This window comes from Mustela erminea, chromosome 4 (assembly GCF_009829155.1).
Source record: "Mustela erminea isolate mMusErm1 chromosome 4, mMusErm1.Pri, whole genome shotgun sequence".
In the NCBI taxonomy this organism is placed as follows: Eukaryota; Metazoa; Chordata; class Mammalia; order Carnivora; family Mustelidae; genus Mustela; species Mustela erminea.
Window position 1 is genome coordinate 98,976,447 of NC_045617.1, and position 27,826 is coordinate 99,004,272.

At 44.0% G+C, this 27,826-nt stretch overlaps 2 protein-coding genes across 5 annotated transcripts in view; both read right to left on the reverse strand.

Annotated features, from left to right (window-relative positions):
- Positions 1-1,170: 1,170 nt before the first annotated feature.
- GSTA4 (glutathione S-transferase alpha 4) lies at positions 1,171-17,487 on the reverse strand. Of its 2 annotated transcripts, XM_032340257.1 has the most exons (7): positions 17,387-17,487; positions 16,249-16,353; positions 8,442-8,493; positions 6,745-6,877; positions 5,782-5,923; positions 4,169-4,300; positions 1,171-1,758 (listed from the first exon to the last, which is right to left on the reverse strand). In XM_032340257.1, the coding sequence occupies exons 2-7, from the start codon at positions 16,333-16,335 to the stop codon at positions 1,636-1,638; spliced, it is 669 nt and encodes a 222-aa protein (XP_032196148.1). In that variant the 5' UTR covers positions 16,336-16,353; positions 17,387-17,487; the 3' UTR covers positions 1,171-1,635. The 2 variants fall into 2 exon arrangements, with proteins under 2 accessions (XP_032196148.1, XP_032196149.1); XM_032340258.1 differs by lacking the exon at positions 8,442-8,493.
- Positions 17,488-23,491: 6,004 nt separating this feature from the next.
- The window catches only part of CILK1 (ciliogenesis associated kinase 1), a 59,214-nt gene continuing 54,879 nt past the window's right edge, over positions 23,492-27,826 (reverse strand). For all 3 annotated transcript variants that reach the window (XM_032340261.1, XM_032340260.1, XM_032340262.1), the window contains one exon: positions 23,492-27,160. In XM_032340261.1, the coding sequence (XP_032196152.1) occupies positions 27,006-27,160 (155 nt within the window). In that variant the 3' untranslated portion in view covers positions 23,492-27,005. The remainder of the gene's footprint in view (positions 27,161-27,826) is intronic.

Consider the following 27,826-nt stretch of genomic DNA (forward strand, 5'->3'; position numbering starts at 1 on the left):
GGGCTTAGAGATCAATTCCCAGAAGCGAAGGCCAGACTACCTTTGGACAGGGTAATCCCATACTATGCATGCTCCTATTTTCTTCTTTTTGGCTTGGGCTCTCAGGAGCCTGGCGGGAGCCCGGGCCTCTCCCTCAGAAGCAGCAGCCTGGGCCATCACAGCTCCTCAGGCTGGCTTGGCACTGCACCTGCCCTCAGTCATGGTTTGTCCCACAATTTTAAGTACCATGGTGATGACAGAAGCCCCCACTGTGAACGTGGGAACACAAACAACCACCTGGATGCCTGCCCTTGCTTTTTCTCGAATAAAATGCTGAGATATTTGCATTGATCGGGACAGGCATCAATGAGCGCTTCACGACTGGTGTTGGCTTTTCACCTCTGGCCAAAAATCCCTCCTGCAGGGAGGAATGAGTGTGCCCTCTCTGAGACTCTCATCAAACACTGGCTTCTCCTCGGCTTTTTTACTTTCCTGAAATACCAGAGATGCGAAAAGCAGCAATTCTTCCTTTTCCAAAATTACTCTGGCTGGGTACACATCTCTCTCACCTACTGTGTGCTGAACTGTTCTAGAGCAGGGGCTCTGTTCTAGGGTTCTGCCTCCTGGTACCCTACTTGGCACATAGGAAGTGCTCAATTAATATGTTCAAAGCAATATTAAGAAACTGTACTTTCAGTTCTGAAATGGAAAAAAATTAGCAGCCTATAAATAGCCATTTAGATAGTAAGAAGATGTAAGTAATATATATACAGGGGCGCCTGGGTGGCTCAGTTGTTAAGCAGCTGCCTTTGGCTCAGGTCATGATCCCAGGGTCCTGGCATCGAGCCCCACATTGGGCTCCCCGCTCAGTGGGAAGCCTGCTTCTCCCTCTCCTGCTTCCCCTGCTTGTATTCTCTCTCTCCCTGTCTCTCTCTCTCTGCCAAATAAATAAATAAAAATCTTTTTAAAAAAAAGTAATATATAATTTTCTTATGTGTGCATCAAATACAACCGGAGGGATATACAAACAATAACTATGTTCTGTGGGGAGCAGAACCGTGCAGCTGGGGGGCAGGGCTGAAAAGACCACTTCCAACTCTACACCCTCTTATGCCCTCTTGACTTCTGAACCATGGGAATATGTTACAGATTACCAAAGAATTAATAAAAAAAATTCTGGCAACAGGGCAGTGATTTGTAAATTCTTTATTTTGGCTAATATTGACTGCCTTCATTACTACCACAGATTTATTATAGCTGAGAAGAATTATTCACTAGAAATTCTGTTGTCATTAAACACCAAAAATCAGGAAGAGACTGGAGGGCTTTTAGAAAGGGATAAGAAGAAGGGGGTAAGAAGCTCAAGGGAGAACACAAGGTCCTGCCCAGCTTAGTTGTCAGGAAATGAGTCACCACATCAGATCTAACTGAAATGCCAGCCTCTCCGAAAAGGCTTTCAGGAAAAAGCGGTGTTAACAATTATTCACTGGACAAAACAAAAGGTCAATGAATGTTTCTAGAAAAGATCTCGGCATGAAAGACCCAATTAAGGAAAGGTTATACATAGCACCATGACAGAGCTGGGATCAGGGCATCAATTAAGATTCTACTGTGGACACAGAAATCTCTAGGCGCTAGCTCTCACTCACAGATGTTTTATGGCATAAAGATGTTATAGACGGTTCTCACGTAGATGTCATCAGGAGGAGGCTTCTTCTTGCTGCCAGGTTCCAGAAATTTCTTAATTGTAGGGATATTACTTATTTTCACCGTGAACTCCTGTAAAAGGAAAACACAACAGTTCGAGGTTAACAGCAAAGGTAATGTGAAAGCAAAGGTAACTGTAAAAATATGGTTGTGTAAAATGGTCCATGAAAAAATCTGTTCGAGAAGTATTTGTTACAGGAACCCAACTGGAAATGTAATCCAGCATCTGCTTGGGATCTGATTTCTTGGTGTGGACTGTTGACGATTTTGGTCCACAATGGCTGGGATCTAGACCAGGCTTTATGTACGCAAACCTCACGTTCAGACCAACATGTGAATTTTTTTCAGAGATTAAAAAAATTTTTAAAGATGCTTAGATTAGGATTATGATGCTTGCTTAAGAGGAAAAAGGAAGGAAAAATCACTACCTTAAATATATTGATCTACTCAGAGAAAATGCACAAGCCATATAAATAAAAGTACTTCAAAAGGTCATCATATAGCACACTTCACTTTCTTTTTTAAAATTCAGCTTCCTTGTACTTTTTTACCCCTATTAGCAAATGAATCCTCTTTCTGGATATGTGTGGGAGATAGCCAGTTGCATTTTTTAATGGCTTAGGGTTCAGACACCAGACACCAGATGTTTATGTAAACCATACTGAGGGAAATCACATTGTCCATTCAGTGTCAAACCTTACCAATTCTCAGAAATTGAGATAGAAGTCTGTTTGATCTAGCAATATTTTTCAACCATAGGAAGAAGTGTATATCCATCAAATATAATTATTCTAGTTAAATTTTTCAAAGAAGTCATTTATTCAAAAAACTACTATTTATTAAATGTCTATAATGTACAAAGCACAGCCTTAAGCATGCACACAAAGACACACAAACATACATATATATATTTCTAATACCGACAAAAGCTAATAATTATGTCAAAGCTATTTAAATGACAAATTTCTCTTTTATCAATACTGTACCAATATTTAGAAGCTTGTTCTATAGGATTTATCATTTCAAGAATTACCCAAGGTTCATTATTTGTCATGTCTAATAAAATTTTTGTGAATTCTGACTTTTTAAAATATCCTTTAATACCCTTTAATCAATGATTAAATGCAGGAATGAATGACCCTTTAATTCAATTCAGACCTGGCATTAGATTCTGAAGTCCTTTAATTAAAACTGTATTTAGAAAAATAAAAATTAAAAAAAAATAAAAAATAAACTGTATTTAGGTGCAGTAACTATGGAAAATGGTATGGAAGTTCCCCCAAAAATTAAAAGTAGAAATATACAATCTAGTAATTCTATCACTGGGTATTTACCCAAAGAAAATGAAAACACTAATTTGAAAAGATATATGCACTCCTATGTTTATTGTGGTCTAATTTATAATAGCCAAATTATGGAAGCAACCTAAGTGTCCAACCACAGACAGATGGATAAGGAAGATGTAGTACACACACACACACATGCACACACACGCACACACAGGAACATTACTCGACCATAAAAAAGAATGAAATTTTGCCATTTGTGACAACATGGATGCACGCAGAGGTATGATACTCAGGGAAATAAGTCAGAGGAAGATAAGTATCTTGATTTCATTTACATGTGGAATTTAAAAAACAAAACAAACAGACACATAAATACAGAGAACAAACTGATGGTTGCCAGATAGGAGTAGGGGGATGGGCAAAATGGGTGGAGTGGGAGGTATATGCTTCCAATTATGGGATGAATAAATCCTAAGAATGAAATGTACAGCACAGGGAATATAGTCAATGACTACAGTGCCCTCCTCAGAAAGGAGCCTACTTCTTCCTCTACCTGCCATTCCCCTCACTTGTGTGTATACATGCTCACACTCTTTGACAAATAAATAAAGAAAATCTTAAAAAAAAACAAAAAACAAAAAAATAAAGCCCTCCGCTTCTTTGAAGTTCTATGATCAATCTTAGTAGAATAATACTGAGAAATAAGCGGAGCCACATGCAAGTCTCTCCTTGGAATTTCTGGGAAGGGGAATGGTGGGAACTCTTTGCATGTCACTGATCAACTCCCAGAACTCAGGCTGGAATGTTTCCAGTTGGAGAGCACAGTATTTCTGAGACTGGGAGCCACACCCTGATGATAAGACTGTTTTTGGTACTGACCCTCAAGCCCTCCTGTCTGTATATATACAGCGCAGAGGAGGAATCCCTCATCCCTGCAATTACCACTAAGGAAAGCCTCACTGGCAAACTGTGTATGGAGTTTGTTTCAAGAGTGTAGTTATGAAACAAAACGAAGCTAAAATCCCTTGCACAGGTATGTGATCTTTTAGCTCTAAAGATCTGGGGACCAGAAAAACCATTTCACGAACTAGAATCTAAAAAAGTACAAACACATCCCAGCCAACCAATCAACAGACATTGAAGGAAGGCCCAAGAGTTTTGGGCCAATGTTCTAAAACATGGTTTTTATTTACCTGGAGATGAGGAAATGCAGACAGGATATTGGGGATTTTCTCTTCTAGAGCCAAAATGGTTTGTAGTAGAATCACATCTGCAAGGCTCAGCTCGTTACCAACGAGAAACCTTTGCCCATGATCTCTTAAAACCTACAGGATACAAATGTTTTGCATTGCTTACAATACTTTACATGGCAAAACTGATGAAACTGTTGAATCAGTGCAGTATCTCAGTATTTTATAAGTAATATCAACTAAGAGGAGGCTCCTTATATCAGACAAAAAGAAAATGCACACTGGGTATAGAAACAGAACTACTATAATATATCTGCTTCGTATCAGAATGAACACTGAAGGGGAGAAGGGGAAGAAAATACTAATTCTGGATTTAGCATCCAGAGCTTCAAAAGGATACACCCATTCCATAAATGTACCTACAGAAATGAATTACGGGTGACAAATTCAGGAGGCTGGGGGATGTGATGTGAGCAACAGGTTCCCTTCAAGGAGTCTCATGTCACTTGGCAGCTCTGTGTTTCTGTAAACATCAGGACTCGGTCATTAACTAGACATGACGATTAAAAAAGTAGGCTTCTTTCCCTATCTTCCAGAGCTCATCTTGACGTCCATTTTGAGAGCATGTAAGTTCAGAGATACATGGGAATAGATGATAATGGGGGAGAAGAAAGGAACAGTGCTAGAGAAGTGAGGATCTTCTTTGCAGTGAACTCTTGGATGCCCATGAGTGTGGGTGTGTGTCTGACAGGGGCTCTCCATAAACTCCCAGTCAAATATAGCTACTGAAGCCGGACTGGGAGAGCACATGAATCCAGAATTATAGTCTGAAGCCTGTCCAGTTCTGGCTCCCCACCTTAGGAGTGTCCCTCAAGCTGCCTGGGATTCCATTCCACTATGTGTCAACGGGATAACAGTTTGTAGCTGATGTGTTGGGAGAAGCCCCACCTTAGTCTGCAACCTCACCAAGCCACCTGCTCCTCCCTCATCACACCCACATTTCTACATTATCATATTTTACATTCACCAAGTGCCTGTGGGCAAGAGACCATTACACCAAGCAACGGAAAAACCCAGAAAATACCTCTCCTTCTTAAATCTAATTCCATAAAGATGGCCAGAGGAGATCTACCAATTCCCTACGTTTGTACTTCTTTTTTTAATGGAAACATTGAAAACCATTCCTCTCCATGGAGAAAAAGACTCTAAGGCTCAGAAAAGCAGATATATTACTAATAAGACGAGGAAAATAACAAAACAGGAAACAAAAAGAGCAAAGGGAAGAGAAACAAAACAATGGTCTTCTCATCACCTCGAACCATCAGGTAGGATATATCTAACACACAACGGCTATTCCACAAAGGTTTGTGGGATGAAAGAAGGAAGGAATTAGGTAGTTTCTGCTCTTCTGTATCTCCCACAGGGTGGGCTCATGGTGAATGTAAGGACAGTAACGCACACATGGGGTGAACCCATATTCTCCCGATGCTTCTTGAATAATACGGCCCTAGGAGCATCTGAGGGGCTCCAAAACAACCCTGCTTTGTGCTGACGGCTACCGTCACCTCCCTTGGTCATCTGATTAGGCTGTGTTCACAGGCTTCTCTGCCACCTACCTTTTCAAACACAGGAAAGTATCTAATTATAGCCTTCTGGGCCATGTTAACCACTTCCTTTTGTTGGTCATCTGGTTTTAGAAAAGGATGCATGATAATCAGTTCCAGCAGATCTAGTGTTCCCTCCACGTACATGTCAATCCTTAAAACAAAACAAAATGAAAGTTTCCTCAGTTTCCCCTTCTTTGAACTCATCGGCTTCCACGACTGAGAATTCAGAGTGCTTTTTTCTTAAGATTCTGGCAATCCAGAAGCATTCACCTATATCTGCCTCCAAGAGCAAAGATGCAAAGTCAGTTCTAGTTGTAATTCAGAAAAATCCGTCACAAATCAGTAAGCACAAGAATCATGACATTCCCCCTCTCCCAGGCCCCTACCCTTACTCTAGTACCCATGCTTGGTGTGGGTGGAATTTCAGATTTATAAAAATAACGGGTATCATTTATGGACTGCTCGGTGTGCTAAATGCTCTACCCCCATTATTTCATGGACTCCGATAACATCATTAGGTATGCGCTACCTGTACACTGCGTGGGACACGCGGTGGGACTGTGGAACCCAGCACCTCACCCTAGATCACACATCTTAGGAGGTACAAGGACCAGGCTTTGCGTTTAAAAATATAATCAAAATTATCATCAAGGCACAGTATCCCTGGCCTTGAATAATGGCATAGCAGCTTCCTGTTCTTCATGCTTTGTGATAATAAATTTGCAAGGAAAGTAAAAAGCAGCATCGAAGCACTGAAAAATGCTGAAACCTGAAACAATCACACCCCAGAGAGAGGATCCAGCATTTGAACTCAATTCTTCTCTTTCGTTTTACCCAGACCCTCTGTACTGATTCTTCCCCATTTACACTAACGATACACGGCACAAAGGAGACGGTCGTGCTGTAGAGACTGCTAATCAGCTAAGGTATCAGTGAATGACAAGCAAGGACACTTGAGATGGGACACTGTACAGGGTTCTCTCCTTGAGGTCCTTGCCGAAGAGGTGGTGTTTATCTGCTATGTAGTGAAGGATGCTTCGGGTCTGCACCAACTTCATCCCATCAATTTCAACCATTGGCACTTGTTGGAACAGCAGGTGGTTACCTAAGAATGGAGACCCGGAGTTAATACTGATCTTTTCCCTATCCCCGTGCTCCCAACCAAGCCCAACCGCATGAAAAGGGACCCATGTAAAACTCCCAGATAACTTCAACTTCATTCAGGGGAGCACACTGAACTCTCAAAGAAGCTTGAAAACCAGCACTGTTCTAAACCTTCCTTTTCATTTTTCACTGCAGGGGGAAATACTTACCCACTGGGGCAAGGGGCAGGGGGGAATGCAGTGAAGATATTTCTGCAGAGCTGCCTTGGCCAACACGGCCGCCAGCAGGTGCATGTGTCTAGTGAAACCTACATGTAATCAAAATTCTGAAAAATTTAGAATTCCATTCCTTAAGCATGTTTGACACATTTCAAGCGCTGAGTAGACACACGTGGCTAGCAACTACTATGCTGAACTGAGAACAGGATGTTTCCACTGCTGTAGAATGTTCTACTGATGGCACAGCTTTAGAAAATCTGAGCATAAAACCAAAGTCACCAACTGGCATTCGTGCACGCCCTAGCCACAGACCATGTACAACCAAGTTCACTGTCAGGGATCGACAGCAGCCTATTGTTTTCTCCAACAAACCTGTATTAAGATTTGCTGTTTATATTTGCAGAGAGGCAAATACAGGATCTAGCCCAGTCTTCAAGGGGCTCAAAGATTGGGACGGTACCTGAGGGTCTGGGGGAGATGGGTACTCCGCACAATGCCCAGTGACATCAGGCCACTGTTAGATATGAAGGCTGCCACTGCAACTGGTCCCTCGCTAGGGAGCCTTTAGTTGGGCCGAGACACCCTGCTGATGATTGGGAGGAAGGCTACTTACAGTTGCGGGGTATTCCTTACAGAGCCTGGGCACGCATGGTGGGAGTGGGGCCGACCAGGAGTTTAAGGGAGGCCTTTCACTGAATTCATTGCTGTCTGCTATGCACCACAGAAAGGCGGCCCAGTATAAATGGGGACTTGTGGCTGTATACTTCAAGCAAACACCGGTGCCCCAGGCAATTTGGAAGAAGTGAGGTATGGAATATGAAAATGAGGGAAGGGTTGAAGGAGAGCAAAAAAGAGGGGCCGGAGTAGTCAGAGGAGGGCAGGAAGAGGAAAAAGGGATGGAGAAGAGCTGTTGACCTAACGGTTCAATCCCTTCAAGCTCTCAGGGAATTACTGACTAAAAGTGATTTACTGGCAATTTCAGTTCTTTCTCTCCTTTGGTTTTAGGATATTGCTCTGAGTGTTCGTGTCAGCATCTTTGCCCTTCCACATAAAAATCAGTTCTTAAAATCATTATTGGGGCACCCGGGCGGCGCAGTCACTTGAGTGTCCGACTCTTGATTTTGGCTCAGTCCTAATCTCAGGGTTGTGAGGTCAAGCCCTAAATTGGGCATCATATCATGCTCAGCTCAAGGAGTCAGCTTTAGGATCCTCTCTCTCCCTCTCTCTCTGTCCCTCCCCTTCCCCAGTTGCATGCACACATGCACATGCTTTAAAAATAAATCTTTTAAAAAGAAAACCTAGAGGAAAAATCAGTATTACCAACAGTTGTTTCATTTCCATACTCACCATCCTGCAACTTCTGCAACTGTTCTTTTGTTTCTAAGAATTCTTCATCAAACTAAATTAAAAAAAAAAAAAAAAAAGATACCCGCCCCCCACCCCAAGAAGGCATAGGTCACTATAGGATCAGGACTGAAAATATCAAGTCAAACTGTCTCAGAAGCAGAGAGAATGAGCATACTTAGCACCCACATCTTGGTTTCCCACTAAAAGCAACCAGGGCTCCTTGGAGAAAAGGTTGTTGCTGGTAGATTAGAAAGCAAAGACGAGCTCAAAGACCGGTAAGATACGGCAAAGGCATGCAGGACCCTACTTGAGGAGGAGTCTCTAGGCAAGCCTGGGACAATTCAAGCATCAGAAGAGTAATGTCACTTAGGGATCATTACACATACCAGTAACAACAACAAAAAATCCCTGTGTCCTTACGTGATGATACTCAAAAAGGTGGAAGGGAAAGTTCTTTTTTACGGAAGAATTAGTGCTAACCAATGATAAAATAAGGATATCACCAATCTGTAATCTACAACTGATTCTGATAAGGATCAAGAAGGATGCTGAAATCACTGAGTTATAAAGGTGGAGAATGTTCAAACAACTTTGAAGTCTCATCCTGCAAGCTAATTATGAGAAAGGAAAAATGTAGCTTTGTGGGGGAAGGATCTGGAGATCTCACCATCTATCTAACCAAGTGATCAAACTTAGCTCCCCACCGGGGGACACGGATATGTTGTGTGCTTCCTGCTGTGACCCAATGAGAAGGGCACGGTTAACACTGTGACCCAGATCTAAATGCAAAGTGAAAATCAGGCATGTGCAGAATGTGGGGCACTCTGTAACAAATACGGCTGACTCTTTCAAACCTATAGAAAACTTGTTTTGGGGGCACCGGGGTGGCTCAGTAGGTTAACGTCTGCCTTCAGCTTGGGTCATGATCCCAGGGTCCTGGGATGAGCCTCATGTTGGCCTCCCTGCTCTGCGGGGAGTCTGCTTCTCCCTCTCCCTCTGAGTCTCCCCTCTGCTCATGCTCTCTCTCTCAAATAAATAAAATCTTTAAACAACAATTTATTTTGTGTTTAAGCCTCTCCTGGGTGTGCAAGGTTTCAGAATAGCAGGTTTGAGGGATTTGCCTCTGCCATTCCCTGACCTCCTGCCATTCTCTGACCTCCTCACCACTTATGGCTCTCCTTTTCTAGACTTCCATTCACTTCTTGAATGAAAACTTGAGCTCCATCATCCAAGGACAAATCTTTATTTAAAAGAGATTTCAGGGTGGTCAGTTGTTAAGCGTCTGCCTTCGGTTCAGGTCCTGATCCCGGGGTCCTGGGATCGAGCCCCACATCGGGTTCCCTGCTCAGTGAGAAGCCTGCTTCCCCCTCTCCCACTCCCCTTGCTTATGTTCCCTCTCTCACTGTGTCTCAAAAAAAAAAAAAAAAAAAGCTAAAATAAATAAAATAAAAGAGATTTCAACTTTAGCCAGGCACCCCTCCTCAGATAATTCTTCTTTATGGAATTTGGTTTCCAAGTTCATACAAAAGAGTCACTTTCTTCTTTACACACTTCTTCTAAGACAAGGGTATGGGAGGAAAAAAGGATAAAAAGTAGATACTATTCTAGATGAAAATAGACTTAAGAGACAATATAACCAAACACCTGAATCCGGATTAGGTCCTGGATATTGGGGGCAGGGAAGGGGAGTGGCAGTTAAAACTGCTACACAGATAACAGGAATATAGACATCTGGGGGACAGTATGGAACTTTTCAATATGGATCATATACCGGATCATATGGATCAATACTAATAAAATTAGTATTAGTTTTATTAGTTGTGACAATGATACTGTGGTTATTAGCACAATTACTTTTTCTTAGGAGGAAAATACATGTTGATGTCTACAACTTCCTTCACATGATTGATAAAAAAAAAAGAAAAAAAAGCAAGGCAGGGGCAGGGGTGGGGCACGGGGAGAAAGCAAATGAAGCAAAACGTTAACAATTAGTGCACTGAGTTCAAAGGTGCCCATTATCCTATCACAACTTTTCTGTAGGTTTGAAAGTTTTCAAATTAAAAAGCTGGGAGGAAAAGAAATGGTGGAAGCATGTTCCTCTTCTTGGACATTTAAAAAAAAAAGTGCCTTGGGGCGCCTGGGTGGCTCAGTGGGTTAAGCCGCTGCCTTCCGCTCAGGTCATGATCTCAGGGTCCTGGTATCGAGTCCCGCATCGGGCTCTCTGCTCAGCGGGGAGCCTGCTTCCTCCTCTCTCTCTCTGCCTGCCTCTCTGCTTACTTGTGATCTCTGTCTGTCAAATAAATAAATAAAATCTTTAAAAAAAAAAAAAAGTGCCTTAATGCAGTAATGTGCTTCATGTCCGGAAGGGGAGACCTCCTCTCACCAAGTCCCCTGACAACTCCCCACCCATGTCTGTCCCCGTGTTTCTCCCCCGAATCGTCCTGGGGAGGGGCAGAGCTGATTAGCACAAATCAGCAATCCTCCCCTCTTCTGGCTCAACCACCTGATGGGGGAGTTGAACCCATATAATGGGGTATAGGTATGGCTTCTGCTACTTGCTGGGATCCTTGTGGTGTGAGAGGGGTCTGGCAGGAACACCACCTGGTGCCCCCTGAGCAGCAACCTCTGGGCAAGAATGTTCAGGACAGGGCACCAGGGTACCTGCCTTCCGCTTGGGTCATGATTTCGGGGTCCTGGGATTGAATCCCTCATCGGGCTCCCTGCTCCGTGGAGGGCCTGCTTCTCCCTCTTCCTCTCCAATAAATAATAAAATCTTAAAAAAAAAAAAATGGTCAGGCCATTTTTTTTTGCTGGTGCAAAGCCAGATGTAGTGCAGGTAGTACTCCCGCCATACTACACCTTGCAAACTTTTTTTTTTTGAAAGATTTTATTTATTTATTTGACAGAGATTATGAGTAGACAGAGAGGCAGACAGAGAGGAAGGGAAGCAGGCTCCCCACTGAGCAGAGAGCCAGATGTGGGGCTCAATCCCAGGGTCCTGGAATCATGACCTGAGCTGAAGGCAGAGGCTTTAACCCACTGAGCCACCCAGGCGCCCCCCACTTTGCAAACTTTTATAACCACGATCATTTAAAGCATATAGGAAAATGTGTATGTGTGTGTACACTGACGCATGTGCATCTGTGTATGTGCGTGTGTGTGAGAACTCAAGCCCACTCTTTGGAGATTCACAGTTGAGGCTAGAAACGCACATTTCTTAAAGCCAATCTTTCTCAAGCGTTCTGATTCTGGCTTCTGACTTCTTGGGAACATCATGCAAGATGTGTGTGATCTCTCACCAGGGACACTCTGTCCCCAGCTTTATAAAACGGGTTCAGTAAGAAGCCAGCACGGAAGTGCAGGTAGAGGAGACAATGGGAGAGGGAAGAAAAAAATCACAAGGCAGACCTTGGAGGGAGCTTGGTGACTCCAGTATTGTGCGAGGCTTCAAGGACAGACACTGTGTCTTGATTTCTATCTACACAATCAGTGGCCTTTGCTCCCTAACCAGGGTACCCTTCCAGTGGGATATTCTGCAGACCTGCTCTAATGCTTACCACTCCCTTATCCACACTGTCAGTTTTACATGAAGGGCCCAGAAGCCCTGAGTTTGTAGCACTTGAGTCTTCTTTTATATGTGTTACTCTCCCTCTTACCCAGGGGGATTGGACTGGGTTTCTGGGGGGGGGGGGGTCTTCAGGTAATTTAAGCCCCAAGCAGCAATGAAGCAACACTTGGCAGGGAGCAGAGAGCAACATCTGCGGACCCAAAGCCACTAACTGAGAGCGAGGATGCCGAGTGTCCGAATCAGGTGGGCTGCCTTTCAGCAGGTTTTGGTTACCGAGTGACTCAGATGTGTGTGCTTTACATGACAGGCTCAACCCAGCGCTGCGACATTGGGAACCATGAACTTACCCAGTGGGCTGCCAGCCCGTCTCCACAACTGTTCAGATCTGTGTGCTTAACTAAACATGTGCTTTTTGGATGGAGGTCTCGTCACCAGTACTATCTTTGGGGAATGGCTTCTATGTGGCCAGCCCCTAGTAAGGGAGGCTAATCTAGTTCCCTCCACACGGGTCGGAAGGGTGGGCTTGGGATCCGCTGGGCCAATACTCTACCTCACCTGTCTGCCTGCTGTGACTGGTCACGGGACCCATGTTTTTTCTGTTGTTGTTGTTGTTGTTGTTGTTTTTTAACTTACTTAGGGTTGGTTTTTCTACTGCTGTCACCAAGAATCTTGACACATACACAGGGGAGTAGGAGGAATAGGGGAGTAGGAAGGTTGGAAAGAGAGGGTTTGGCAAAGGATTATATTAAACACACAAGTAAGACACCCATTACAAACCTCTTAAATAAGCCAGAACTTCAAACTCAGAAACACACAGGGGAAAGACAGGTGACATCAATAAGCCAACCAGGTTCAGGACATGGAACACCAAGAATTTTTTCACTCACCCCTTAACACAACTAGAAAATCTATCCTGAGACAACAGGGAAATGCTGGGGAGCGTGATCAACTAGAAAGGTCCATCTACAGTGGCAGTCCTTCCTTACTCAGATTTAGCAATTACTGCCCTCTGAAAACGAGGACCTAATACCATCAGCTCTTCAGACTTACCAAGAAAAGTCAGAAGTCAGAATTCATACATAAAAATGGTATTAACTAATTTAGCAAATTATAACACACTGTACAGTGAGTTAGAATGATACACAAAGGGATGCCTGGGTGGCTCAGTTGATTAACCGCTGCCTTCGGCTCAGGTCATGATCCCAGGATCCTGGGATCAAGCCCCACACTGGGCTCCCTGCTCAGCGGGCAGACTGCTTCTCTCTCTTTCTCTGCCTGCCACTCTGCCTACTTGTGCTCTCTCTTGCTCTGACAAATAAATAAATAAGTAAAAATCCTAAAAAAAAAAAAAAAAAAAAAGCAAAGAAATCAAAACCCAAACCAACCAAACAAAACACAAACCCAACAATCCTCATTTGCCATCTTTGGAGGTTGCTAGGGTAATGACCAAGTATTCTGAAAATTGATGAAGAGACTACATCAAGCATTTACCTGATCTTTCCTATATGAACTGTTCTTCAAGGGAATTAAAAATTACTCTTTGGGGGCACCTGGGAGGCTCAGTGGGTTAAAGCCTCTGCCTTCTGCTGGGATCGTGATATGCAGTCCTAGGATCAAGTCCCACACTGGGCTCTCTGCTCAGCAAGGGGCCTGCTTCCTCCTCTTTCTCTGCCTGCCTCTCTGCCTACTTGTGATCTCTGTCTGTAAAATAAATAAATAAAATCTTTTAAAAAATAATTACTCTTTGTGGGGCACCTGGGTGGCTCAGTGGGTTAAAGCCTCTGCCTTCAGCTCAGGTCATGATCCCAGGGGCCTGGGATGGAGCCCCATATCAGGCTCTCTGCTCGGCAGGGAGCCTGCTTCCTCCTCTCTCTGCCTGCCTCTCTGCCTGCTTGTGATTTCTGTCAAATAAATAAATAAATCTTTTTAAAAAATTACTCTTTGTAAGAGAAACACAGTTAATAAATTCAGATACACTCATAGAAACAGAAAAATAACCATTTTGTAATCCCTAACAATGGTGATGAAAAATAGATGCTAAAACCACTAGTTGAGAAGGTAATGGAGGAGATTTTGCAATGTGTGGACCAGGCTGACATCTCTGGAACATGGTGATCAAGCCCAGCTCTTCTGAAAGGGAGACAGACATCAGGCATCCCTTGATGCTGTGTAATAAACACATGTTTACAGTATCCCTATGATGGAGTCTGGCAGGCAAAAAAAAAAGGAAAAAAAAAAGGTTTAGAGAGAAAAAATGAGACGTGATGACAGCTCTGGGTTCAACTAGCAGTTAACAGGAGATACAGGAAGAGAAGAATAGGTTAAAATGAGGGTAAGGCAGCCAAATCCAGAATGGGGGAAATTCTATAGGACAGTTTCTTCCACAAAGAAATGGCACGAAAACAAATACAGACACTTGGCACTCAGCTCTTAGTTGCTAAAACCACTTGCCGGCAAAAGGGACCAGGATTCCTTGGAGAAATACCAGATTCTAGGGCCAGGGCAAGGATGATAAAAGAAGAGCCTGGAGTGTCCTGAAGTGCCAGAAACGTAAAAGAGAGCTGAAGGGTAAGAAAAGAAAGAGAGCGGGAGCCGTGGAGCCAACCCGAAACAGCAAATGGCCAAAATGGGATGATTTGGGCAAGAAAACATTATTGGATTATAACACGAAGCATAAAATAAATGCTATATACTTACGTCCGTACTGATATAAAGAAATGCTTGACTAGATAAAAGAAGAAAAAAAAAATCTCTCTTATGTAAGAATTCTAAATGCAGATGCCTCCCCCTCCAGGAGGTGGGGTTTAATGCCTGTGCTTTTGAGTGTGAGTTGAACTTAATGACTTGTTTGGAAATAATAAAGGGGAAAATAATCCCTTTACAATGAAGAAACCTGGCAGACATGACCTTAGCCAACTGACCAAGGTTAACAGCACCAGGGATAACTCATGTTAATATCACCCCTAATATGATGCAATGAGAAGGGCACTTGACTTCTGTGCTAGTCTTCCCCCAAGTCCCAAACCCCAGCACAATCATGAGAAAACAGACAAACCCAAACCAGGGAGTTCTACAAAAATTCTGATCAGGAGTTTTCAAAACTGTCAACATCATGAAATAAAAAAAAAGACTGAGGAACTGTGATATTGAGAGAGACTTAAGGAAACATAGTGACTGAGTATAATGTTGGATCCAACAACAGTAAAGGACATGATTGGAAAAACTCATTAAATTCAAATAGTCTGCAGCGTAGTTGGGCATCAATGTCAACTTCTTAGTTTTGACATGATTACCTAAGATGATATCATTAGGGAAGACTCAGTCGCCATTACATGCACTGTCTTCACTATATATTTAAAATTATTCCCAAATATACATAAAGTTTATTTTTTAAAAATGCAGAGGAAACTGTGACAGATTTTAAAAATACTGAAAGAAACATAACCAAATGCAATGTGTGGGTGTGATTTAGATCCAGGCTGGAATAAACTTACTATAAAAAGACCTGTTTGAGACAATCAGACTCTTCAGATATTAATAAGAAATTGTTAATTTTGTTGGGTGTGATTGCGGTATTGTGGTTGCGTTTTAAAATCCTCATCTTTTACAAATAAAAACTGAAACACTCATCACCGATGAAAGGATATGATGCTTGGATTTTGCTTTAAAATATTCCCACAAAATCCAATGGAGGAGATGGAGGAGAGCAGAGCAGCGTTTTAAAGCAAATGACTATTGAAACTGGATGAGGGGAAATGTGTGGCAATGTTTTCTCAACCTCTGTACCAACTGGAACATTTCCATAAATAAGAAGCTAAGAGAACAAAAAGAAAGATAAAAACACTGTGGGTCAAAGCCTACACCAGAGGCAGACAGACAAGAAGGCTACCGGTTAGAAGCCATTTAAGTGAAGAGGAAATTTACCCTACAGATTGTGTTAATTAACAAAAGTCATCACTGGCAAATTTCAGGTTCATTCCTTTCCTCCTTATTAATAAATTCTTACTGGTGGCAGATCAGAAGCTAATGATTACGTAAAAGTCTAAAGTAAAATAAAATTCCATCGACCACATTCCATTTGTAAAGAAAAATAACCCTGGCAAGGAGGGCGTCTTCTGACTCAACCAAGCCTGTCTGTGTTAGGGGGCAGAGAATGAGAACAGGACTCCGCCATTGATGTTTTCCTCAAAAGTCTCAAAGTTGTACGACAAATCTGTGAAGAAACAGCATATAGGGTACCTCGACTCCGGCGGCAGCTAAAACCCATCTTACGGATTCCATCCGGCCTCTTCCATTAGGGTAGTGGAGTTTGGGCTTCGCTGCCATGATGGCCTTTCAGGCTTTCTGGAAAAAACCAAAACCAAACAAAAACAAAACCAAACAAAAAACAAATGCGCAGCTCCTCCTAAACGAGCAGTCTTGTGTCCTGTCTTCAATTTGGCGCTCACGGGCTAAATGAATATTCAGGATTTTGGCACAGGAAACCGGGTTTTGGTGGGGGTTTTCGCTTTTTTTTTTAAATGACTGCGTTTTCCCTCATTCCATAAAAACCTACCACCATTTCCAAATACTAAAAGAAACAACCACCTTGGTTTTCATACGGTGTCTACTTATGATTCCTGATTCTGGATCTTGGGAAGCTGGGGACATGGGTTATACAGACATTTGTGCCAGCAGTAAGGTACTTCATAGATTCAGAACGTCATATACTTTGACCTTGAAAATTTAAAATTTTCCAGATTCGAGCTGGAGAGGCAAGACGCGGGGGGGGGGGGGCCGCGGGGAAGTGTGCACCCTTCGGAACCCTTGCAAGAATTCGCGCTCTCACAGCAGCATCTTACTTGGTCATCACAGCAACGCGGAGGTGGACGGGCCGCGCGATACTATTGTCTGCAAAACGCGCGTCCCCTGTCCAGCCTGCGGTAGCTTCTCCCCACCCCGCCCCGGGTCCCGCACATCCCCCGCCCCAGCTGGGAGCTGCGCCTCCCACCTTCGGAATGCGCCCAGGCCACGGGCTCGGCCACCCGAAACCACAGTCCTGGGCTACTCCGGTCCCCGCTCAGCCCACGCTACACCCGGGCTTCGGGAGGATCCGCGCGAGTCGCCCACTGAAACCCGTGGATTCAGACTCCGCAGAGCGCGTTAATAAAAATAATACGCACTCGGAGCCAAGAATGACCCCAGCCCCAGCCAAGGAGCCCACGTCAGCCCAGATGGGGGCGGAAGCACCAAAGGGACCGGAGGGAGGGAGACGAGAAGGACTGAATGGGGAGCTGGGGAGAGTTGCGACGGACGATGGAGTAGGAGGCTTGGGGCCGAGGAGCGGAGGGGAGGAGAAACGCGGCGAGGAGAGAGGGGCGGCAGGAGGGAGACAGACCTGAAGTCCGCTCGGAGCACACGGAGCTGCACAAAGCGCTCGGCGAGCGGTCTGCAGCAAGGCGGGCGGGGTTGGCCGCCAGAAGGCGCTCGGATGGGCGAAGCTCCGGGAAGTTTCACCAATAGGGCCCGCAATGTTTAGCATGCCCCACCCATCTGCAAGGCATTCTGGATACAATGAAAACAGCCCAAATTCAAGCACGTTTCAAAAGAAATTTTTGCTTTGCGAGATGTAAAATGGCCTTAAAGTGTTGTGTAGTTTACAACTTTAGTTAGAAAAGGCCTTTTAGAGATCAGGTATGAAAAAGGAAACTCGACCTATGCTAAAAGTAAAATTGGATTTAGGCTTTATATACCTGGTGCGCCGCCGCTGTTTCTCGGATGTGAGGGCGATCTGGCTGCGACATCTGTCACCCCATTGATCGCCAGGGTTGATTCGGCTGATCTGGCTGGCTAGGCGGGTGTCCCCTTCCTCCCTCACCGCTCCATGTGCGTCCCTCCCGAAGCTGCGCGCTCGGTCGAAGAGGACGACCTTCCCCGATAGAGGAGAGGACCGTTCTTCGGTCAAGGGTATACGAGTAGCTGCGCTCCCCTGCTAGAACCTCCAAACAAGCTCTCAAGGTCCATTTGTAGGAGAACGTAGGGTAGTCAAGCTTCCAAGACTCCAGACACATCCAAATGAGGCGCTGCACGTGGCAGTCTGCCTTTCTTTTGAGAATAAAGACTTAAAATAATTTTATAACTCTTAGCAAATAGCAAGTACAATTCATAGAAGTAATAGAGCTTTCCCTTCATTTCACACTTTAAAAACAGACACTCATCTTCCTGGAGGGGAAGGGGGCATTGGGGTAGAGGTGTCAATGGGCCTAAAAAAATACTTTGGCTGGTAAATAATTTAAAACTTTAAAGAATAGAGTAAAGCCATCAAGGTTATATCATAGAGAACGCAGAATTCACGCGGCTCTCAAAGTTTAAAATATATGCCTTCAAAAGGCATTATTAAATTATTCATTTAAATTTAATTTTAAATAATTTAAAAATAAATTTTAAATAATTATTTAAAACTATTTCTTGCTTTTAGAGGCAGCTTCTGCTATTTCTCAGACTATAGATGTTGATTATTGTTTCCTTCATGAAGGGCTCTTGAGAGTACGTGCCTTGAGAAACCTGTGGTGCTGAACAATTGCTGCAAATAACAGAGATTTTAATTTCAGTAGTTTCCTGTGGCAGGAGTGTGGAGAATGAATGAACGAATTGGCACAGTAGGAAGGAGAGAGACAGGCCTACTGAATAGCCATGTGTATTAAAGTAGCACCATGAATTTGAAGATGATGGTTAAGGAAAGGTGAAATATTAAGGAGGTGGAAGGTAACAAATTTAGTAATCATATCACAGACAGTAGGGGAAAGGAAGAGAAAAAAATCTCCCCCCAAACACATACACACATTTCCTTTTCTACCCTTCTTGTCTATTTTCCATAACATTTATTGTTATCTAACATATCAGGTATTTTATTTATAAAATCTCTCTTTTCTCTTGTTGCTCTTAACATTCTTTCTTTGACTTTTGACAATTTAATTATAATAAAATGTAATATAATTTAATTATTAATATAATAATGTGTCATAGTGAAGCCCTACTTGGGTTCAACCTATCTGGAGTCTTTTGAGCCTCATGGATCTGGATGTCCATCTCCCTCCCCAGGTTTGGGAAATTTCCAGCCATTGTTGCTTTAATATATTTCCTGTCCCTTTCTCTTCCTCTTCTCTTTCTGGAATTCTTATGATATGAATATTGCTTCACATTGCGTCCCATAATTCATTGTGTTCCATAATTCCCATGGGTTTTATTCACTCTTTTTCATTCTTTTTGCTTTTTGCTCCCTGATGGGGTAATTCCCAGTGTCTCATTCAGGTTGCTCATTCTTTGGCATGGCTGAGTCTCCTTTTGAAATTATTGAATTCTTCAGTTCAGCTATTGTATTTTTTCAACTCCTAGAATTTCTAGGGTTTGGTGGGGTTTGGGGTGGGTTTGTTTTGTTTTTATGGTTGCTATTGCCTTGCTAAACTTCTCAATTTTTCATGCATCGTGTTCCTAATTTCATTTATTTTTCTGTGTTTTCTTGTAGTTCACTAAACTTTCTTTCTTCTTTTTTTTTTTTTTTTTTTTTTTTTTTTAGATTTTATTTATTTGTCAGAGAGAGCAAGCACACCAGGGGGAGCAGTAGGCAGAGGGAGAAGCAGACTCCCTGCTTAGCAAGGAGCCCAATCTGGGACCCCATCCCAGGACCCTGGGGTCATGACCTGAGCTGAAGACAGACACTTAGCTGACTGAGCCACTCAGGTGGCCTTCACTAAAGTTTCTTAAGAGGATTATTCTGAATTCTTCATCTGACAGTTCATAGATTTCCATTTCTTTAGGGTAAGTTCTTGAAACTTTAATTAGTTTCCTTTGGTGGTGTCATATTTACTTGATTTTTTGTGATCCGTGATTCCTTACTTAGTATCTGTGTATTTGAGTAATGGGGCTCCTCTCTCAGACTTTACGGATTTACTTTGGGAGAGATAATTCTTTACCAGTCAGCCCAGTCGGGTTTTGGGGTATGTCTGCTGGTAATGTCTTTGAATAGAAGAGGCCTACTATTATGGTCTATTTTTGGGTGAGGCAGCTGTTCACGCTCTGAGGATGGGGATGGGAGAGTGTGTCACTGGATGAGAACAGCTGGACAAGACAGCTGGCTCTTGGTTCCCTGCCCAAGTGAGGCTGTAGGATGGGCTTTACAGGCTTGCTAGATGGGCAGGACTGAGAACTATTTCAATAATAGATGAGGCTATGAATTGACTTCCTTGCCTTAGGGTAGCAGGACAGAACCCAAGTCTTATATAGCTTGTTGTTTGGGTGCCCAAATCAGGCTAGAGTGTGCACTGCATTTTGTGGTCAGGTGAAGCCATTGTTTTTTTCTGCAGATGGAAAGCCATGGGCTGTGCTGTGTTCCAGTGTCACTGTATGTGGCCCTGTGGAATGGGCTACAGAGCTTCCTGCCTGCTCTGCTTAGGTTCCCTGGCTGCACACACTGAAGTCTGTCTCCAGTGAGCAGCATGGCTACAAATCAGATTCTCTGCCTGGATACAGCAGGAGAAGCAGCTCTAAAGCTGGTACAGCTCTTCATTGATTTTCTTAATTCAAGTCCACCCACACCCCAAACAGGGCCACTGGCTTTGCTCCGAAAACTGTGGGCTCTGCCTGTGTCTAGGCTAGAGTACTGCTGGGTGTTTTGCCAGCCCCTCTGATCAGACGGGGCCAGAAGACACCCTCTACAGCAGGCATGGCCCGGTCTCTGCTCCCTTGCCTCCTGGGAAGGGGGCTGAGTTGCACCAGGCTACTTTCAGTTTCCCCAACAAGCTCTCAGGTTGGGCGGAGCCAGGAACTACCCTCCCCTTTGGCTGTGGATCAGACCCCTGCCTGGGCACAGCATAGGAACACTGCACCCCACACTGGCTTTGCCCTGCGGGTCATCGGCTCCGCTCATCCTCTTAGCTTGAGTGCTGCTGGGCCACACAGCTTCCAGAAGTTGTCACCAGCCCTTCCGGTCAGATGGGGCTGGGAGACACTCCCCAGCAGATAGTGCTGTGACTCAGCTCCTTGCCTGGGCATGGGCAAACTGAGCTCTAGGTCCAGCAAAACTCCATGTCTGAGGATCTGAAACAGACGGATTTGCACCCCACCACGTGGCCTGGTCAGAGTGCACGCCTGACTTGGTTCTGCAGATGAGCAAAACTGCTGATCGAGATTACCCCTTGGGCACTGCAAGCATGAGTTCCGTCTGCTGAGAGCCGTGTGCCGGTTGTTACAAGTCTCTCCCCACTTCTCCATCACAGATTCCGGACAGCTGCAGATTCCCCTGGTGTGCGATCAGGGAGGGGCTCCTCCGAAGTGGCCCACATTGCTCAGGGGAGTCCAATTGTCCCCCTGGGGTTCTCTCTTCCCACTGGAATAACGAGAGGCTCAGGGGAGACCTCTCTGTGTGGCGCTAGGCTGTCTTAGGGGAGGGGCAGTGCAGTCAACATGTAGTCACTTCTTACCCTTCTAATGTAGAAGCTCTTGGTCTCCAGGGCATGCTTTGGCCTCAACTGCATTTTCTGGGCTTCTCAGTGGTGTCTTGATCTTGAATAGTCACTGGCTGTTCCTGTGAGAGGTCATGATGTCAGGAGCAACCTATGCTGCCATCTTGGTGATGTCACTCCCCAACAGCAGGGTTTTATCTTTGTGGATTTGTTTTTGGCTGAACCCACTGAGGTTTTGTTTACTTAGATTTTAAGTAATCTCTACACCCAGCTTGGGGCTCCGACCTACAACCCTAGGATCAAGAGTTGCATGCTGTACTGACTTGAACTAGGTGAAGCTTTATTTTATTTTGATTTTATTTTTAAAGTAATCTCTACACCCAGCCTGGCGTTCCAATTTATAACCTCAAGGTCAAGAGTCAAATGCTCTATTGACTTGAGCCAACTGGAGCCCTGAGGCTTTATTTTAGAAAAGGCACTTGAATGGGCTTTTAGTTGGAGGCAAGGGCAAGAGGAGTACCCAGGGCAACAGACTACACCCAAGCGTCAGCTGAGGACTGGGGATGGGCCTTAGGTGGGTTTCCTGTTCCCAATGCTCCCCTGCATGGCTCCTTCCCCCAAAGGCTCTATGGCAGGCACCAGATGGGGGAGACTAGGAGGCACCATAGCGGCTGCTTCTCTTGGACAGGACATCAGACAACTCGGACAACCAGCCTCTCATGACGGGTTTTGATCTTCTTCACCAAGCATGGCTTTGAAGGAACTGGCGCTGCAGAAGGAGCTGGAGCCCCCACCAGAGCCGAAGCTGGAGTAGAAAGAGCGCAGGCGGTAGCCAAGGCCAGGGCCCTGGAGTATCTCTTTAATGCACTCCACCTCCCTCCCCCAGCCCCCCCACGCTGCTATGGTGGCCTCCAGGGAAGCCCTCTGGCCTTGGAGGCCCTCCATCTCATCCTGGAGTTGACTGAGGCTGAAGTTCATCTCGGAACTCTCTGTTTTCCAGCTTTTGGGGAGCATCTGCGTGATTCCCAGCCAGGGTCTGCAGCTCCCTGTACTGGATCAAGTACATGTTCTCAGCTTTGGTCTGGCTGCAGCTGTAGCTGGTACTGGGCCTTGACCTTGGCAGTGATGCTGGCGAGGCCAGGGAGGAGCTGATGTGTGCGCCAGGCACTCCCATGTAGGAGAGGCTACTGAAGGTCCCAGGAGGCAGGTAGACATCCTGTAGGACTTCTGGGTCACCCAGAAGGCCCATGGTGGAAGCTGGAGTGGAGGCAAGTAGGCTGAACGAGTCAGAGATTGGAGCCGGAAAGCTGCTTCTACATGGGAGACTCTAACAGCAGATTTTATTAGCAGGAAGGCTGGCCGGAGCTCAAATCCCTAAGGCTTCTGAAGGGGCAGGATGGGCAGAGGATTTCAAAAATTTACACACATGCTGTTGAGTTCACACTTAGGGATTCAGCAATGCACCTTCGGTAAATTGTGTCCCTACAAAATTCTTTTGGGGATCCAAAGAATGTGAAGTGAATTTCCCGTGGAATCTTGTGTGTAATTCACAAAGTGATGAGTTTCATTTGACCGTGTTTATTGTACATAGGAGTATGCTATGAAAAGCTGAAAGCATACAAGGTAGGTATTAATAAGGAGACACGATGAAATTCACGACCAGAAATTGTCTCCATCTGCTTTTTTCTTTTTTTGAATATTCCTAGTCACCTAACTTGCTAAATACTAAATTTTTAAAAAGCCTCCAAAAAACAAAAAATAAAAAGTCTCCAGCTTGCAGAATAACTCTTTACATGCTGCTTTAAGCTTATCCTTTTAATTTCATGGCAGTAACACTGTACTAAGGATTAAGAAGTTATAAAATAGCAAAAACCGCCATTAGGAAATACTAATGTTATCTTCTTCTTGTGAAAGATCCAACATGGGGCTTGAACTCACAACCCTGAGATCAGGAGTGGAGTGCTCTACCAACCGAGCCTGCCAGGGGCCCTACTGTTATCTTCTGATGGAAGAACACTGAGAATAAAAACAGAACACTCAGATCATTTCTCTTTCTTTAACTGTAACTTTATTTGGAGCAGAATTTTCCTTACATAAAGTTAACGTTTTTAAACAACTTAGGACAAACTATTCAAAACGCAATGTTTTATTTCAGAAAGGGCTTGTGTCAGTGGTTTTCTCTCCTCCTCTATTCTCATCGTGATGACTATTTGCTTTTTAAATAAATATATTCTCAGTTATTCCCTTGTAATCAAATCTGGTGACTACACGGCTATCAGTACAAAGACATCTGAGATCAGAAGACTGTTCGGGTTATTTGAAAATTCACATTAGCTCAGTGTCTCTAAGAAATTGGTAATACAGATCGATGGGATGCTTGCCTCCAGGTTGTCTTCTTAATGGTTTCCATGAGAGGGTCCTCACAATAAGTTATATAAAATACAGTACTTTGGTTGGAAATTGTAAAAATAATTCTAAAAATTAAGCACATATATTAAACAAACACGTTGCTACAGTATGCTTTAAATGACATAAAATAATTAGCATGTCCAACATTCTCTTATAAACATATTGCTTTTGGTCATACACTGAGCTGAAACGTACAGCCTGCGTCCTTTTCCTCCAAAATGGCACAAAACAATGGCTTGATGGTAGGGAAACGCTACTTCATGAGCAAAGATGGTGCCTGTGAGCCCCAGTACTATCCTTATTTGTTCTTGGGCATTACCTTCATTGTATTCAACTTCTGATAATATCAAAAGATGATACAGTGTCAGTTAGATATATACAGTCCTTGAGCCTATCTATGAGGTGTCTAAAATAATGGTTTGAAAATCAATTTTCTTCCTCCTTAAATCCTATCATACATGAGCTGGGCGAGTGTTTAGTAATCAATGGAATTTTATTGTAAGATGAACAGTCACACCAAGAGTAGCTTTTATGCCCATGCGGCTTGCCTTGTGGTTTGCACACATACCCCCCGGCACACCACTTATCACCGGACCTTTGGGTGTGGAAAGAGAGCCATCCCTGGACCATTTCCCGACGTCCTGAAAAGCTTTCTGCCTGGAAATGAGGTATAGTCATGGATAGGTACGGTGAAACTCCTCATTCCTCTTGGTGTCTTATAGTACATCTTATAATTCCCTACTAACTAAAAGATATACACACCAGGTATCATTTAATTTTTCACGTAACAAAAAATGGTCACGATTCCCTTCTATAGTAAACAGCGTGTATACACATTTGCCATTTACCCTTTATGGGGGGAAAAAAAAGAACTTTCCAGGATTTTGCTGGTTCTTTAGAATTTACATTGTTTTTTCAGTCTTCTAGTTTTCTCGACTGCACATCAGCTTCTCATAATCGTGTTTGGCATCCTAAGGGAACTTGTTTACTCATAAATAAAGCAAAAAGTAAGAGGAAGAAAACGGAAATATTTTCTGAATGTGGGCCCAAAAAAGCATTACAGAAACAATTCTATAATGCATAATAACCAGGTGACTGGGTTTTTCCATTTAAAAAAATGTCATGACCTTAACATAAGCTAGAGTGCCAAGAATATGGTTTTCACAATCCATTCGCTTCTCTAGGAGGTATTTACAATTTAAAACCAGCTTTCCAGCAAGCTGGGCAAGGTTACAGATTAACTTACTTTTTATACATAATACAGAAAGGGAAAATAAATAGTAATCGCAGTAAAGGACTCATCTCTGAAAACACATTTTCTCCTGCTTTAGATAATGAGTTGAGAATATAATACAGAAGTGAACTCAGCTTCAAGTTGTGCTTACATATACATATTTGTTTTCTGAAGATTTGCTGCCAGTTTGTTAACAGAAAATATTCCCTATCAAATCCACATCCATTATGTGCTTTTCTCACGCCCCTAGGGATCATAGTGCTTGGTCAAGTGCATTATTGCGCCAGATTCCCCAAAGCAGAAATTACTCCCTGATTTAGATGAGGGCCCTATGGGAGCCCTGGCAATTTGCTCAGGCTCTAACACACTACGAATGCATCAAAGCAATCATTTACCCATGGATTGGGTTAAATTGTGTCCAAGTGCTGACATTCTGTTTTATCTGTCATTTTAACCTACAGAAATGACAGATAATTTCACATGGCTCAACCTGCTAGATCCGGGAACCTGGAACCAAATGAGAGTAGCTTAGGGCCTGGGAGAATGTGAGTCAATGCGCTATTGAGCTTGTATTATGTCCACTGGCGGAGACCTTCCCTCCTGCCTTTCAGGTAAACCACAGGCGGGGCCAGATGGGCCTACAGAGATGGACGAAGAGTGGACCTTTTTTCTTTTTCTGTCTCCAAACTAGCTTTGTCGTTTTCAAAATTGCTGTAAACATTCCTCTCAATGGAATAGCCTCTGTCCAACAAATTATAGAGTTCCCACTGTGTGAAGAAACTACACAAGGGTTACGAGTTCAAGTGTGGCACATTACTGACACCACCATCATGGTAGCCGGGATGTCCCAGGTCAGCAGAACCTTGGCCATGAATCCTTCCTGCTCCCCAAAGTGCCCTGTGAATGTGGCTAGGACAGAAGATTCTTCATTGTCTGTTCCTAGCCAGGCCTGGAGAACTGGACCGAATTCAAGAGTTGATCAGTTATTACAATAAAAAAATCTTCTGCTGCTTTGAAACTTAGCTTTTTGGTCATGCATCTTGATAGGAATATAAGTTTAATGGACTGTGTTGACCTTTGAGTGAAAGACCCGTTGGCTTGAAAAGCTTCCTTTTTGGGGGTACTTATACAATTGGATTTCAAAAATGGAAGAAACATAAAAAAATGGGAGAAAATAGAATGGGATGGCCTAACGTGATAAAACCATCTCTCCAACCACCTTGCATACCTCCAACCACCAAAAAGGGTTGTAAAAACTTCAAAAAACTATTTACTTGGAGTCCTTTCAGCTGCAAAATTCATTGCATAATAGTATTTTTAGAACAGCACAGTGGTGTCACAGAGTCAAACCAATAAGCTGATATTGAGAAAAGCAGAAGATCATTTATCTAGCGCTGAGGCTGGTCCAAGAAAGCCGATGTACCAGTGTGCCACATTTAAAATTTAACCACTTCACAAATCTCTGCACGCGGTGAGTCAGTAACCCTCTATCATGTAGCCTCCAATTGCACCCCTGCTGCAATACTGCATCAATATTATTACATTTTTAAAAATCTGTATAAAATATTATCTGGAACCCCAAAGGAAAATCAATTAATTTTTAAAAAGTTCGTTACAAAGTTGACTGTATAAAATGCTAGAACATAATCCATATATACAAAATGCTGCTGCTTAAGAAAATAATGGGACCCAGTTTTAGAATAAAATAATTTTGTACAAAAAAAGGGTATTGCATTCAAATCAATATTTTAAAAAAAAATCTTAAAAAGAATATTGAAATGTCTTAGTTCAGAAGAATAACTATAAAGTGTTTGTTTGCTTTCACACCGTCGCCAGTTTCTTGTTGGCAGAACACCAACCAGATGGCCGAGGGACCGTGTCTTGCTTTCCCCCACGCCCAGAAGCTTCGCCGGTCATCGCCGAGACGCGTACTTGGAAACCCAGTCGGTCCGGCCGTGCACGGGCTGTGCAGCCGGAGGCCGTGGCATCAGCCCGGGAGTGCTTCTAGGCTGGGTGTGGAAGAAAGGTCGCCCGGGATGAGGTCTCACGGCCTTCAGGGAAGAATAGCCTGCAATTAAAAGGAAGGTGGGTCGGATTGATACGGGACTCCCGCAAACACAGCAAACAAATGCATCTTGGTGACAAAAATATCGGAAAATGGGAGTTCAAGAGAAGCACTGGTGGGCGACTCACAGTCTTCCCTCTCCGGGTGAAGGACAGCTCCATTCTATTGCTGTCAGACTAAAAACACAGGTGTCATTCCTGACTCCTCTTTTTTCCCAGCCCACGTGTCATTGGTCAGCAAATGCCACTGGCTCTCCTTTCCAAACAGACTCAGAATCTGGCCCGGCTCCGCTCTCAGCAGCCGGGCCTGCGATTCCCCGCCGCGATGACTGCAACAGCCACTTTCCCCGCTGCCAACCGTGCTCCCCGCCTCCAAGATGTGCGTCAGATCACCTCACACCTCTGCCCCAGACCCTCCGGTGCCTGCCGGGTCCCTCACACACAGGGACAGCACGCTGACGGCGGCCCCGCCCACTCCGCCCCTGCCACCTGCCTCCGGGCTCTTCCGGGAACACGCCCACCTCTCACGTGCTAGGAACCAGGGGCTGGGGGTCACCCACACGGCACGGCTAGCCCGCTCACCTCCTTCACATACCGTCACTCAATAGCTCCTTGGTGGTGAGGTCTTCTTTGGCCACCCTCTTTTATTTTTTTTTTGGTAAATTATTAT